This window comes from Bos indicus x Bos taurus, chromosome 2, assembly GCF_003369695.1.
Source record: "Bos indicus x Bos taurus breed Angus x Brahman F1 hybrid chromosome 2, Bos_hybrid_MaternalHap_v2.0, whole genome shotgun sequence".
Lineage (NCBI taxonomy): Eukaryota > Metazoa > Chordata > Mammalia > Artiodactyla > Bovidae > Bos > Bos indicus x Bos taurus.
In genome coordinates this window covers 118,140,119-118,153,211 of record NC_040077.1, presented here as the reverse complement: position 1 = coordinate 118,153,211, position 13,093 = coordinate 118,140,119, and the positions used below count along the sequence as shown (strand labels likewise).

At 41.2% G+C, this 13,093-nt stretch overlaps 1 protein-coding gene across 22 annotated transcripts in view; it reads right to left on the bottom strand.

Moving 5' to 3' along the window:
* SP140 (SP140 nuclear body protein) overlaps positions 1-13,093 on the bottom strand; it is an 81,265-nt gene that overhangs the window by 47,504 nt on the left and 20,668 nt on the right. For 13 of the 22 annotated variants that reach the window (XM_027515654.1, XM_027515683.1, XM_027515646.1 and 10 more), the window contains 6 exons: positions 12,104-12,187; positions 11,625-11,708; positions 8,525-8,593; positions 7,423-7,494; positions 2,480-2,563; positions 1,422-1,502 (listed from right to left, as the gene is read on the bottom strand). In XM_027515654.1, the coding sequence (XP_027371455.1) occupies positions 1,422-1,502; positions 2,480-2,563; positions 7,423-7,494; positions 8,525-8,593; positions 11,625-11,708; positions 12,104-12,187 (474 nt within the window). The remainder of the gene's footprint in view (positions 1-1,421; positions 1,503-2,479; positions 2,564-7,422; positions 7,495-8,524; positions 8,594-11,624; positions 11,709-12,103; positions 12,188-13,093) is intronic. The other 9 variants (XM_027515711.1, XM_027515787.1, XM_027515817.1 and 6 more) reach the window with 6 other exon arrangements.

Here is a 13,093-nt window from a genome sequence, read left to right as displayed (position 1 = left end):
AATTTCAAATGTCTTTCACATGAATTTTCTGTATTACGATTATTCTCACTATGTCCATGTTCTTGGGACAATCTTAGCAAAAGCAGGTTGAAAATTATCTCCCTTCCCTGACAGCATATTGCAGCCTGGTTCTATTTAGATTTCGTATCCATTTATTTCTTAATTTTTATTGGAGTATAGCTGATTTAAAACATTGTATTAGTTTATGATACCCAGGAAAGTGAATCAGTTATACATATACATATATCCACTCTTTTTTAAGATTCTTTTTTCCATATAGGTCATTATAAAGTATTGAGTAGAGTTCCCTGTGCCATACAATAGATTCTTGTTAGTCTATTTTATATCTGGTAGGTGGCTCTAGTGGTAAAGAATCTGTCTGCCATTCAGGAGGTATAAGAGACGAGGGTTAGATCCTTGAGTCGGGAACCCGCTCCTGTAGTCTTGCCTGGAAAATCCCATGGACAGAGGGGCCTAGCGGGCTACAGTCCATGGGGCCACAAAGAGTCAGAAACAAATGAGTGACCGAGCACACACACATATGTCGATCCCAATCTCCCAATTCCCTGTGTGAGGCTGAGCCTCGCAGAGCCTCACAGAGCCACTACCTGCAGTGGGATACTCGGGACACAGATGAGTCTTTGTCCTTCCTTCTACTTTGATCTCAGGGAATAACAAGCATCATTTTTCTATGTTTCCATATCCTAATCTTTAAGGAGAAATAATAACTGTTTCCCTGGCTAAGTCCTAAAATTTTGTAAGGAAATCGTGTTTGCCAAAGTACTTAGAAAAGAATAAAGTGCTATATAATCCAATAGATTGATTAAAAAAATATGTGGCAATAACTGTCTTGTGAGATTTTGGGTCATTGATTTTTTCTTTCTGACAAGTGGATCTCAAGGACCATATTCCTTTGAAAGCCTATCCAATGTTATGAAAATATATTATTAATAGTATTATTGTTAAACACTAGATAAATATCTATCTTTATTCTTCATAGGAATAAAGGGTACTCAAGAGTTAAAACCACAATATCAAATCTTTAGTGTAAATAAACATAAAGATTGTGGAGGACAAAAGACTTTCTTTAGGACTGGCCTACTACAACATGAGGACTTCCCTGGTGGCTCAGATGGTAAAGAATCTGCCTCCATTGCAGAAGACCCGGTTCTATCCCCAGGTCAGGAACATCCCCTGGAGAAGGGAATGGCAACCCACTCCAGTGTTGCCTGTGGAATTCCATGGATAGAGGAGCTTGGTGGGCTACAGTCTATGGGTTTGCAAAGAGTTGGACAGGATGGAGCGACTAACATTCCACTCTAAGTGGGAACTCATCTGTTATAACCAGGGTCATGCTATTCAGCTCTGAATTCAGACATCTGACGCCCTGAAGTTTAGGGCTGACAATACCTCTTCCTTACCTGGTTCACATCTTGATGGGGAGCTCAGGGCTTCCTGGGGCTCCTCTTCCTCAGAGATCACACAACAGGCATTGTTATCCTCTGCAGAAAGGAATGAAATCCCTCAGAGGTCTCAGTATACAACCAGGGGAAATCACGGCAAAAAACAAACAAACAAACTCATGGTGAAGACACAGAAAGCTCAGTTCTCTCCTGGGTGGGGCTGTCCCTGTCCCAGACCATCTTGATCTGCCCTTGGAGATCCCCCAATCTGCAGGGTAACTCCCTCCCATCATTACCACCGGAGGCTGAGAACCAGCCACCTTCTCCCGGCACTCCCTGCACATCTAATTCTCCTTCTCCTTCTTTCTCTTCCCATTGACTGCATATTTTTCTTTCTCTGCCCTTGTTTCCTCTGCCAGTGTCTCTAGATGCTTCTCTTTGTTTTGGTGTGTGATGTTTCCTCTGCTTCTGTCTTTTTTTTTTTTCTCTTTCAGCCTTGACACTGCTCTTTATCACCTTTCCCCACCCCATTCTTCCCTCCATCTTCTCATGGACCACAGGGCCAGAGAGCCTCCCCTTATCAGCTCTATCCTAAGAATACTACACCACCTTTCTACATCACAAGTCTATCCATCATTCACAAGACTTATTTTCGTGTTCCTAGGACTTCCGGAAGGAAGCTGGTGATCTCCTTGCCTCAATGGCCAAACTGGATTTTTTAAATTAATTAATTTATTTTGATTGGAGGTTAATTACTTTACAATATCACGGTGGTTTTTGCCATATGTCAATGTGAATTGTATATGCAGCTGAAGTTACCCCGGCACTTCTACTTCCGGATCCCAGTTCACCTTTGACACATCCTGTCTCCCTACCTCCTTCACCCAGGGGCGCTCTCCCCACCCAGCTTAGTTCACCTTTATCCTTCGTCTCTCTCAGTTTGGGGGAAAAAAAGAGAAACTGACACAGTTCCATGTGTACGTATGTGACTGTGAAGAAGAGAATGGCAAGATGAGAAACATGGAGGATTTTTTTCCCCATTTATTGAAGCAGTTAGGAATTTAAATCATAATTACCTTCTCCCTCTGCTGGTAGTAGGCTGAGCACCTCCTTGGGTTCTCCTTCAGGAGGCACTTGGGGAGCTTTGGGATCACTGGTCACTGTGGAGAAACAAGAGCATGATGGACATGGAGGGTGATCAGAGACAGACCTCAGCGCACTCATGCGAACACGATGGGACAGTGACATGTCTGCTCCAAGCACTGGTCTGAGAGCCACCCTGTCTCCTGTTTCTTTGCCATCTGCTTGCACCTCTTCCCCTTCGGTCTCCCTGTCAGGGTCCTACCCACAGTTCCGCAGCCACGCAGCTGTTTCCTAGCTGTGCATCCATTTGATTGTTTGGGCTTCTCTCCTCGTCTCTTGTTTTCAGGTCTTGAGTTTTTTGTTTGTTTGTTTGCTTGTTTTTCAGTGATACTATATCTCCTTTCCCCTGTTATCCTTTCTACTTCTCTTAAAGCTCAAATGATTGGGTCCATTTCTATACTCCCCATCTCTCTGTGGTTTCCTTTCCCTCCCCACCAATATAAATTTTTCCTTAGCTAAAATTTTCTCCTGGACCTGAGCTCACTTCTTTAAGAACCTGCAGAACTCCTTGGGCTTCCTCTTCCTCTTCTGACCATGTGACCCCACCCTGACTGCCAGCTGGCTTTGCACACCACTGTCCTCAGGGGCACACCCAGGATGCTGGTGGCCACTCTTCCTTTTCTACCTTGTTCTTGCAAAAATAACTGTCATGCCTTTCTGTGCTTATTTCCCCAGCCATAAAATAGAGGTTAAGACAATTTGCATGCCTGTGTCTTACTGTTTCATGAAGGCGAGAGGAGGGCTTGCACAATCCAATAATCTAATGGAGACTCTAAGGGACCTTGCACATTTTGTCTCCCGATCTTGTTCTCTTTGTCATTCCCAGTCTTTCCGCACATCTCTGCTTCTTCTATTTCTACCTCAGCATCTTGCTGTTGGAACCTCTTGGTACTTCTCTTTGTCCTGATTTGTTTCTTTTCTCATGTCTGTTTCCACCTGCCCTTCTCCCCCTTCCTTCCTTGCCCCATTTCTCAGACTGTTACTTTCTAGAACTAGGGATCAGAGAAGGTATCTTTGAGATGGTCTATAATTTCCATGTAATTTCACCAGTTAGTGAGCAGAATGGAGAGTGGAATCGACGAAGAAAACTGTTCCCAGAATAAGACTAAGTGTGTACAAAGGCTCAAACAAGAAATATTCATCAAAATTGAAAGTACTGCAAAGTTTTACATGAACTTTAGAATCATTGCCAGAGTGGCACGCATGAGGCTGGAGCCATGGGACGAAAAATAAGGGAAAGATTTAATCCTTATGATGACAGGAATTATTGATTTAAGGTAGGCAAGTGAAATAAGCCAACTTGCCTTTTCAAAGGGTCATCTAGGTGAGTTGAAGAGAATGGATGTGGTGGGAGGATGATTGGGGGAAGGTATGGACTTGCCTGGTGGCTCAGATGGTAAAGAATCTTCCTGCAATGCAGGAGACCTGGGACTGATCCTTGGGTAGAGAAAATTCCCTGGAGAAGGGAAAGGCTACACACTCCAGTATTCTGACCCGGAGAATTTCACGGACTCCATGAAATTCCATGGGGTCTCAAAAAGTCGGACACAACTGAGCAACTTTCACTTGCTCTTCTACATCTGTGACTTTATTTCTGCTGAGTAATTAAGTTCGTGTTTTTAGATTCCACATATAAGTGATGTTGTATGTTATTTGTCTTTCTCCGTCTGACTAACTTCACTCAGCATGACAATCTCTAGGTACACCCATGTTGCTGTTTTTACTTTGCTCTTTTCTATGGCTGAGTAATATTCCATTGTATATAAGCACCACATCTTCTTTATCCATTCATCTGTCGATGGACATTTAGGTTACTTCCATGTCCTGGCTATTGAAAATAGTGCTGCTATGAACATTGGTGTGTATGTATGTTTTTGAGTTATGGTTTTTTCTGGATATATGCCCAGGAATGGGATCATATAGCAACTTTATTTTTTGTTTTTGTTTTTGTTTTTTTAAGGAACCTCCATACTGTTCTCCATAGTGGCTATACCAATTTACTTTCAATTATTTATTTGGATTTGTTGGGTCTTAGTTGTGGCATGCAGGATCTTCGTTGCATTATGCGGGATATTTTTGTTGAGATGCACAGAACTGATTCTTTGGAAAAGCCCTGATGCTGGGAAAGATTAAAGGCAGAAGAGGAAGGGGATAACAGAGGATGAGATGGTTAGATGGCATCACTGACTCACTGGACATGAGTTTGAGCAAGCTCTGGGAGTTGGTGATGGACAGGGAAGCCTGGTGTGCTGCAGTCCATGGGGTCACAAAGAGATGGACATGACTGAACGGCTGAACTGACTGACAGGTTCTCTAGTTGTGGCACAAAAGTTCCAGAGCACTCGGGCTCAGTAGGTGTAGCACGTAGGCTTATTTGCTCCATGGCATGTGAGATCTTAAGTTCCTCAACCAGGGATCGAATCTGTGTCCCTTATATCACAAGACAGATTTTTAACCAGTGAACCACCAGGGAAGTCCCTCCAAGTGGACATACCAACTTACATTCCCACCAACACTGTAGGAGGGTTCTCTTCTCTCCACACCCTCTCCAGCATTTATTGTTTGTAGGCTTTTTGATGATGACTATTCTAATCAGTGTGATGTGATACCTCATTGCAGTTTTGATTTGCATTTCTCTAATAATTAGTTATGTTGAGCACCTTTTCATGTTTTGTTTTGGGGGTTTTTTTTGGCTATCTGTATGTTTCCTTTGGAGAAGTGTCTATATCTTCTGCCTATTTTATCACTGGGTTGTTTGTGCTTTTGATATTGAGTGCATCAACTGCTTGCATATTTTGAAGATAAATCCTTTGTCATTTGCTTCTTTTGCAAATATGTTCTCCCATTCTGAAGGCTGTCTTTTTGTTTTGTTTATGGTATCCTTTGCTACACAAATACTTTTACATTTACCAAGGGCCCATCTGTTAATTTTTAAAATTAGTTTATTTATATTAATTGGAGGATAAGTACTATACAATATTGTGATGTTTTTTGCCATACATCAGCATAAATCAGCCACAGGTATATATGTAGTCCCCACATCCTAACCCCCCTCCCAGCTTCCTCTCCACCTTGTCCCTCTGGGTTGTCTCAGAGTACTGGCTTTGGGTGCCCTGCTTCATGCAACAAACTTACACCAGTCATCTATTTTACATATGGTAATGTACATGTTTACTTTTGTTTTTTATTTTCATTACTCTAGGAGATGGATCAAGAAAGATCTTGCTGGGATTTATGCCACAGAGTGTTCTGCCTATGTTTTCCTCTAAGAGTTTTACAGTATCTGGCCTTACATTTAGGTCTTTAATCCATCCCTGTTTATTCTTTCATTCACTTCCTCTTTGTCTCTGCTATTCTTAGTATTTCATTAATCCTATGCAATCCTGGAAAGCAAGTTTATAATGACTGCTCTCTTCTAAACTCCAATTTGGTAGTATTTAGATGTCATATGTGCATGCGGCATGCATGTGTGTTTAGTTGCTCAGTCACATCTGACTCTTTTCAACCCCTTGGACTGTAACTTGCCAGACTCCTCTTTCTATGGAATTTCCCAGGCAAGAATATTTGAGCGGGTTGCCATTTCCTCAACCCAGGGATTGAACCCGTGGCTTCTGTGGCTCCTGCATTGGCAGGCGGGTTCTTTACCACTGAACCACCCATGAAGCCTTAGATTCCACATACTTTTAAATAATTAGACCTACTTAGGCAACTCCCAAAGAAGGCAATGGCACCCCACTCCAGTACTCTTGCCTGGAAAATCCCATGGACGGAGGAGCCTGGTAGGCTCAGTCCATGGGGTCGCTAGGAATTGGATACCACTGAGCGACTGATCTGATCTGATCTGATCTGAGTGACTTCACTTTCACTTTTCACTTTCATGCATTGGAGAAGGAAATGGCAACCCACTCCAGTGTTCTTGCCTGGAGAATGCCAGGGACGGGGGAGCCTGGTGGCTGCTGTCTATGGCATCGCACAGAGTCGGACACGACTGAAGTGACTTAGCAGCAGCAGTAGCAGCAGGCAACTCCACGTGGTGCCCTCAATCTACATTTTTATTATTCTGTGCCCTTAAATTCTCTACCCAGAAGCCCTTCCATTAAGGTTGTTAGCCCCTCTTTCCCCCTTGCCTCCCTTACATGGAAGAAAACAATCAGAGGCTGAGTAAATGGGTGTATCTGTATTTGGAGGGAGGAGGAACATGTTCCTTGCATACAGACATGTGAACAAATCAGTGAGATCATTGGTCACTTAATTCAGTTCAGTTCAATCACTCAGTCATGTCCAACTCTTTGCGACCCCATGAATCGCAGCACATCAGGCCTCCCTGTCCATCACCAACTCCCTGAGTTTACCCAAACTCATGTCCATTGAGTTGGTGATGCCATCCAACCATCTCATCCTCTGTCGTCCCCTTCTCCTGTCTTCAATCTTTCCCAGCATCAGGGTCTTTTCAAATGAGTCAGCCCTTTGCATCAGGTGGCCAAAGTATTGGAGTTTCAGCTTCAACATCAGTCTTTCCAATGAACATCCATGACTGATCTCCTTTAGGATGGACTGGTTGGATCTCCTTGTAGTCCAAGGGACTCTCAAGAGTCTTTTCCAACACCACAGTTCAAAAGCATCAATTCTTTGGCGCTCAGCTTTCTTTATAGTCCAACTCTCACATTCATACATGACTACTGGAAAAGCCATAGCCTTGACTAGACGGAGCTTTATTGACAAAGTAATGCTTTTTAATATGCTGTCTAGGTTGGTCATAACTTTCCTTCCAAGAAGTCTTTTAATTCATGGCTGCAATCACCATCTGCAGTGATTCTGGAGCCCAAAAAAAATAAAGTCAGCCACTACTTCCATTGTTTCCCAGCTCCCCGTTTACCTGGCTTCAGTTTGGGCATCTCTTCAGAATTGCCTTTGCTGGTCCTTTGGAGAGATTTGTGCTTAGAGGAAACTGAAGAGAAACACAGAAAAGACCAACCAGACAATGTGATGGGGGAACAGACCATGGATGATGCTGAATTCCGATGTCCAGTGCTCGGGTAAGCTTCTCCTTGGGAAAACAAAACTGTTGTTCCAAGGACTTCACTGAAGACCCACTGGAGCCTTGCTCTGCCTGTTTTCCTTCTCTTTAGCCCCCAGTCACCTTTCTTCTCATTTTTCTGTCCTCACACATGGTCGTTTCTGTGCCATGAAGGATCACACACCGCCTTTACCCTCTGGGCTTTTTCTTCTTTGCCCTTCAACATTCTTTAACAGTTTTCCTACTCGTGACAGTCTTTCTTTCTAGGTTTTAGCTGCCCTGACTCTCCGCCAGCCCTATACAGCAGTCACCACTGTGAGTCATTGAGGATGCTGGTTCCCTAGCTTGTTTAGCTTGTTTTGAACTCCTAAAAGACCCTTACACACTTCAGTGCTTCTCTTTCTTTACCTATACAATAGGAATAAGTAACAGTCCATCTGTTTACACCCATAACTTTGTGGAGATAAGAATGATGCCTTGTTTGCCAAGATTCTTTGAAAAATAATAGTCACATAATAAATAATATTATTGGTTGACAAAAATTGCACTTTAAACTTGGAAGCAATTGATCTGGAGGACATGTTTCTTTAGGGAGAGAGGTTTCCAAAGTTAGCATTATAAGCAAACATAATATATAAGCAAACAACATATAACAAAATAATAGCATTATAAACAAACAGAAAAATACTGAGGTTTTATTCTCTAGAGAAGATAAAAGGTGGGTAGGTATTAATGCAAGTTTTTACTGTTCATAGCTGTGAGAGACATCCCTTTTCTCCAGCATATTGCTGGCAGAATGCACTGGGAATATTTGTGCTATCTGTTATGTTACTTATGCTGTTATGGACTCATGGGATTCTAGGACACTCTAGATCTTTTGACTGTGAAGTACACTCAATAAACACCTGCTGTGAATTCAGCCACCTGACACCCTCGGCTGGCAGTTCCTCCCCATCCTTACCTGGCACATATCTTGGTGAGAAGCTCGAGGCTTCCTGGGGCCATTCTTCATCCCAGGCGTTGCTGTTCTCTGCAGAAAAGATTGCAATCCCATAAGCATTTCAATTTATGACCAAGGAAGAATCACAGCAAGAAAATAACTGGAAAATCAAGAAAGGCTGAGAAACTGGAAAGCCCTGCTCCCCAAAACAACCTGCCATGCCATGCCATATTGCACTCAAGTCATGTCCAGCTCTTTTGCAACCCCATGGACTATAGCAAACCAGGCTCCTCTGTCCATGAAATTTTCCAGGCAAGAGGACTGCAGCGGGTTGCCATTCCCTTCTCCAGGGGATCTTCCTGACCCAGGGATTGAACCCATGTCTCTTGTGCTTCCTGCATGGACAGGCAGATTATTTAACCACTCCAGCACCTGAGAAGAAAATAACCTGATCTGAAGGTTAACTTTGCTTCATCAGGTTTCACTACGGGATGAGGAATTCACCCACTGTGGGACAATCTTCCTTTTTTTATACTGCATTTTCTTTCTATTTCTTCCCTTTCCATCGATTCTGTGTGTTTTATCCATCTCTGCCTCTGTTTCTTCCTGCTGGTGTCTCTTGGACTGTCTGTTTCTCTTTTCTTGCAGCTTTTTCTTATTTTTCTGATGCTGCTCCTTCTCTGCTATTCTTTGTCTCTCAACTGTTTTTTCCTAACTTTCTCTAGAAAAATGTCTCTGAGATAGTATGTTTTAAGTAGGCTTTAGCCAGAGTGAGGCGGTTAAGTGGAAGATAGTGGAACGTGAAAACAGTTCATAATAAGGTAAAAAATATATGAAAAGGCTCAGATATGAAAGAGAGATTTAACAAGTAAAATTATCATGGGAGTAAGTCAGAGAAAGACAAATATCATATGATATGGCTTATATGAGATCTAAAAAAAAATAATACTAACGAACTTATTTACAAAACAGAAACAGACTCACAGACATAGAAAACAAACTTATGGTTACAAAGGGGCTATGGGGGAGGGATAAACTAAGAGTTTGGGATTAATATATACACTTTATTATATATCAAATAGTTAACAAGGACCTACTATATAGCACAGGGAACCAAAACCAAATATCTTGTAATAATGTAAAATTAAAGAACATGTAAAAAAGAATATATATATATATATATATATATATATGGGCTTCCCTAGTGGATCAGTGGTAAAGAATCTGCCTGCAGTGCAGGAGACACAGGAGACCCGGGTTTGATCTCTGGGTCAGGAGGATCCCCTAGAGGAGAAAATGGCAACCCACTCCAGTATTCTTGCCTGGAAAATCCCATGGACAGAGGAGCCTGGTGGGCTACAGTCCATGGGGTCACAGGAGTTGGACACAGCTGAGAGACTGAACACACACATAGATATGTACATCTGAATCAGCAAAGTGATTGGCTGAAACTAACTCAACATTGTAAATCAACTATAAATCCATAAAATTTTTTAAATGAAAAAGATACAAATTAAAAAAATAAAATTACTGGGGTGGGGGGAGTTTATCCTATATTGAATTAACAATGTAGGAGGCAGGTGATGAGGCTGGGAAAATAGACGTGGGGCTCACCTTGGGTGACCGTGGATGCCACTCAGAGGAACATATGTTTAATCCTAGTGTAGTAAGAAACTACACTATGTAGGAACACAATCTAATTTTCATTTTCAAATGTCCCACGTAGTTGAAGTAAAAATGACACATTTGATGGGAGTAAGGTTAGAGGAAAGTTATGAGTAGAGCCTGTTTTGAGAACCGTGACAGAGATCTGGATTCGAGACTTGAGGGTGTGACAGATTGGACAGGTGCGAGTTATTCTGGAAGAGAGATGACTATGCTGGATGAGTAATGGGCATGTATTTGAGAGTAAGAGGAGTCCTGGAGACACCTAGACACCCAATGTGAAAACCCATGAGACAATAGTGACCCGTCACTGAGACATGAATGATCAAGAGGAGTTAGATCTAGCTTGAGCAATGAAGAAGCTATATTCAGTCCTGAAGTGCCAAGTTCAAGGTTCTTGAAAGAACTCAAGTGCTGATGTCTAGCAGATGATGGTCTTTGAGTCCATGGATAAATACACTCTGAAGACAATCTAGGGTGGTGATTTGGTCTTAGGAATCATTGGAATGTTCAGGGAGAGGACTTTTTCAATCTGAGTATTTTACAAGTGCCACTTCGGTGATTAAGGACAGTTTGATCTGAAAATTCACAGCTGATGTTGCCAACCCTTGTGCCCTAAGTTGCTTACACCCAGTGCTCTTACCTCAAGCCTGCAATGTCCTGATCTCTTCCTCTCTTTTATCCTGTTTTCACTCAACCTGTTTTCCATCCATTCTCCAGCTATTTCTCTACACAGTTGCCCTTGTACTTCTCTCTGACTTTTCCCAATTTTTAGCATTGATATTTTCCTCTTGCTCTTTCTCTTTCCATACTTTTGGCTCTCAAATTTTATCTCAGATTCTTTGGAGATTTTTCAGTTTATCTCTCCTCTGCTGTGTCTTACACTTGCTCCCCTTCCATTTCTGTTCCTCCCACTTTACTTTGACCTCTGTCTCTCAGTGCTACTCAACTTCTGTCTTTCTGTGTGATTTCATCCTCCAAGTTCTGCCCTCTCATCATCTCCAAATCTCTCCTCTTGGACTCTGATTACAGTCCCAGGGACCTCCAACTGGCCAGCTCTCCCACGTGAACCTCACATGGCATGATGTTCCCCAGTTTCTCATAACTATTCTGTGAACCTAACTGAAAATTATCTCCTATCTCAGCCTGGAAGGGTAGGATTTTATGTTCCTTTTGGAAAACTGGATCCATTCTTTTAACTGGTCACATATTTACACTTTATATACTTTTTCCATTTTCTCTTTTTATATTCCCTATCTATGGATGCCCCACCTACTCAGGAGTTCAGTTTCCTTTTCTCATTGTCTCTGTTCCATCTATGAGCAGGTAAGCGCAGGTAGAAGTGGGATCTGGCAGAGGCTTAGGATAGGAGGTAGAAGGTAGGCTTTGCTTCCATGAAGACAAGAAAACAAAGATTTGATACAGAATTGAAATTGACAAATTAAATGATAGTTACCTTTCCTATTATATGGCAGTAGTCTGGGCATACTTTCAAATCCTCTTACACTGTTCATTTGGAGAGGTGAGTGTTCCAAGGACACTAAAGAGAGCAACAAGGAAATGTGTCATTTTTACTTCAACTATGTGGGACATTTGAAAATGAAAATTAGATTGTGTTCCTACATAGTGTAGTTTCTTTCTACACTAAGGATTAAACATATGCCACATCAATATGATCACACAGTCCTTCTGTAACTTGCTTCTTTTTCTCAACATGTTTCTGAGATTCATCCTTGTGGTTACCTATATCAGTAGTTCATTCCTTATATCGCTGAATAATATTGCATTTAATAAATACATCACAGTTTATTCCCTCTCTTATTGATGAAAATTTGAATTGGTTTCAGATTTTAGCTATTAGGAATAAAGCTACAATAACATTGTTGTACAAATCTTTGTATTTAATTTGAAATTGACAGATTAAATGATAGTTACCTTGCCTATTATATGGCAGTAGTCTGGGCATACTTTCAAATCCTCTTACACTGTTCATTTGGAGAGGTGAGTGTTCCAAGGACACTGAAGAGAGCAACAAGGAAATGACAGAACTCAGGCAGTATCCAGAGAAGAGACTTGTCTGTAGGGATGCTCACGTCAATATGATCACACAGTCCTTCTGTAACTGGCTCCTTTTTCTCAACATGTTTCTGAGATTCATCCCTGTGGTTACCTATATCAGTAGTTCATTCCTTATATCGCTGAATAATATTGCATTTAATAAATATATCACAGTTTATTCCCTCTCTTATTGATGAAAATTTGAATTGGTTCCAGATTTTAGCTATTAGGAATAAAGCTACAATAACATTGTTGTACAAATCTTTGTATGAACATATGTTTTCATTCCGTATGAAAATATACTTAGGAGTGGAACTGCTGGGTGGTGAGTTATGTTTAACTTTATAAGAGACTGCTAAACAGTTTTTCAAGGTGGTTATATGACTTTATATTCAAACCAGCAACATACATAAAGGAGTTCTAGTTGCTCCACAGGTCCCTCCAGCATTTGGTGTTGTCAGTATTTTTAATTTTAGCGATTCTAATAACCAAATGGTAGCTTGTTGTGGCTTTTCCCCAACAACTAATTTTCACTTCACTTATGTCCTTATTGGCCATTTTATATCTTCTGAGTGAAATGTCTCTTCAAGACTTCTGTCACTTTTTTAAATTGGTGGTGTGTTTTTTTTTTTATTATTCATTCATAGGAATTCTTTGTACATTCTCCATCACTCTATGTGATGAACCTTTTACTCTTTACTAATAACTGTTATAAATCCTTCCACCACCCATTCTCATTTCCACTATTCCCAGTAGTAGATGAATCTCTAAATATATTTTTTACATACTTTGTACTTTTTAATGTACATTTTATACTTTTAGCAATTGGTCATCATTCAAAAGAATAAGTATTATTAAATACATCAA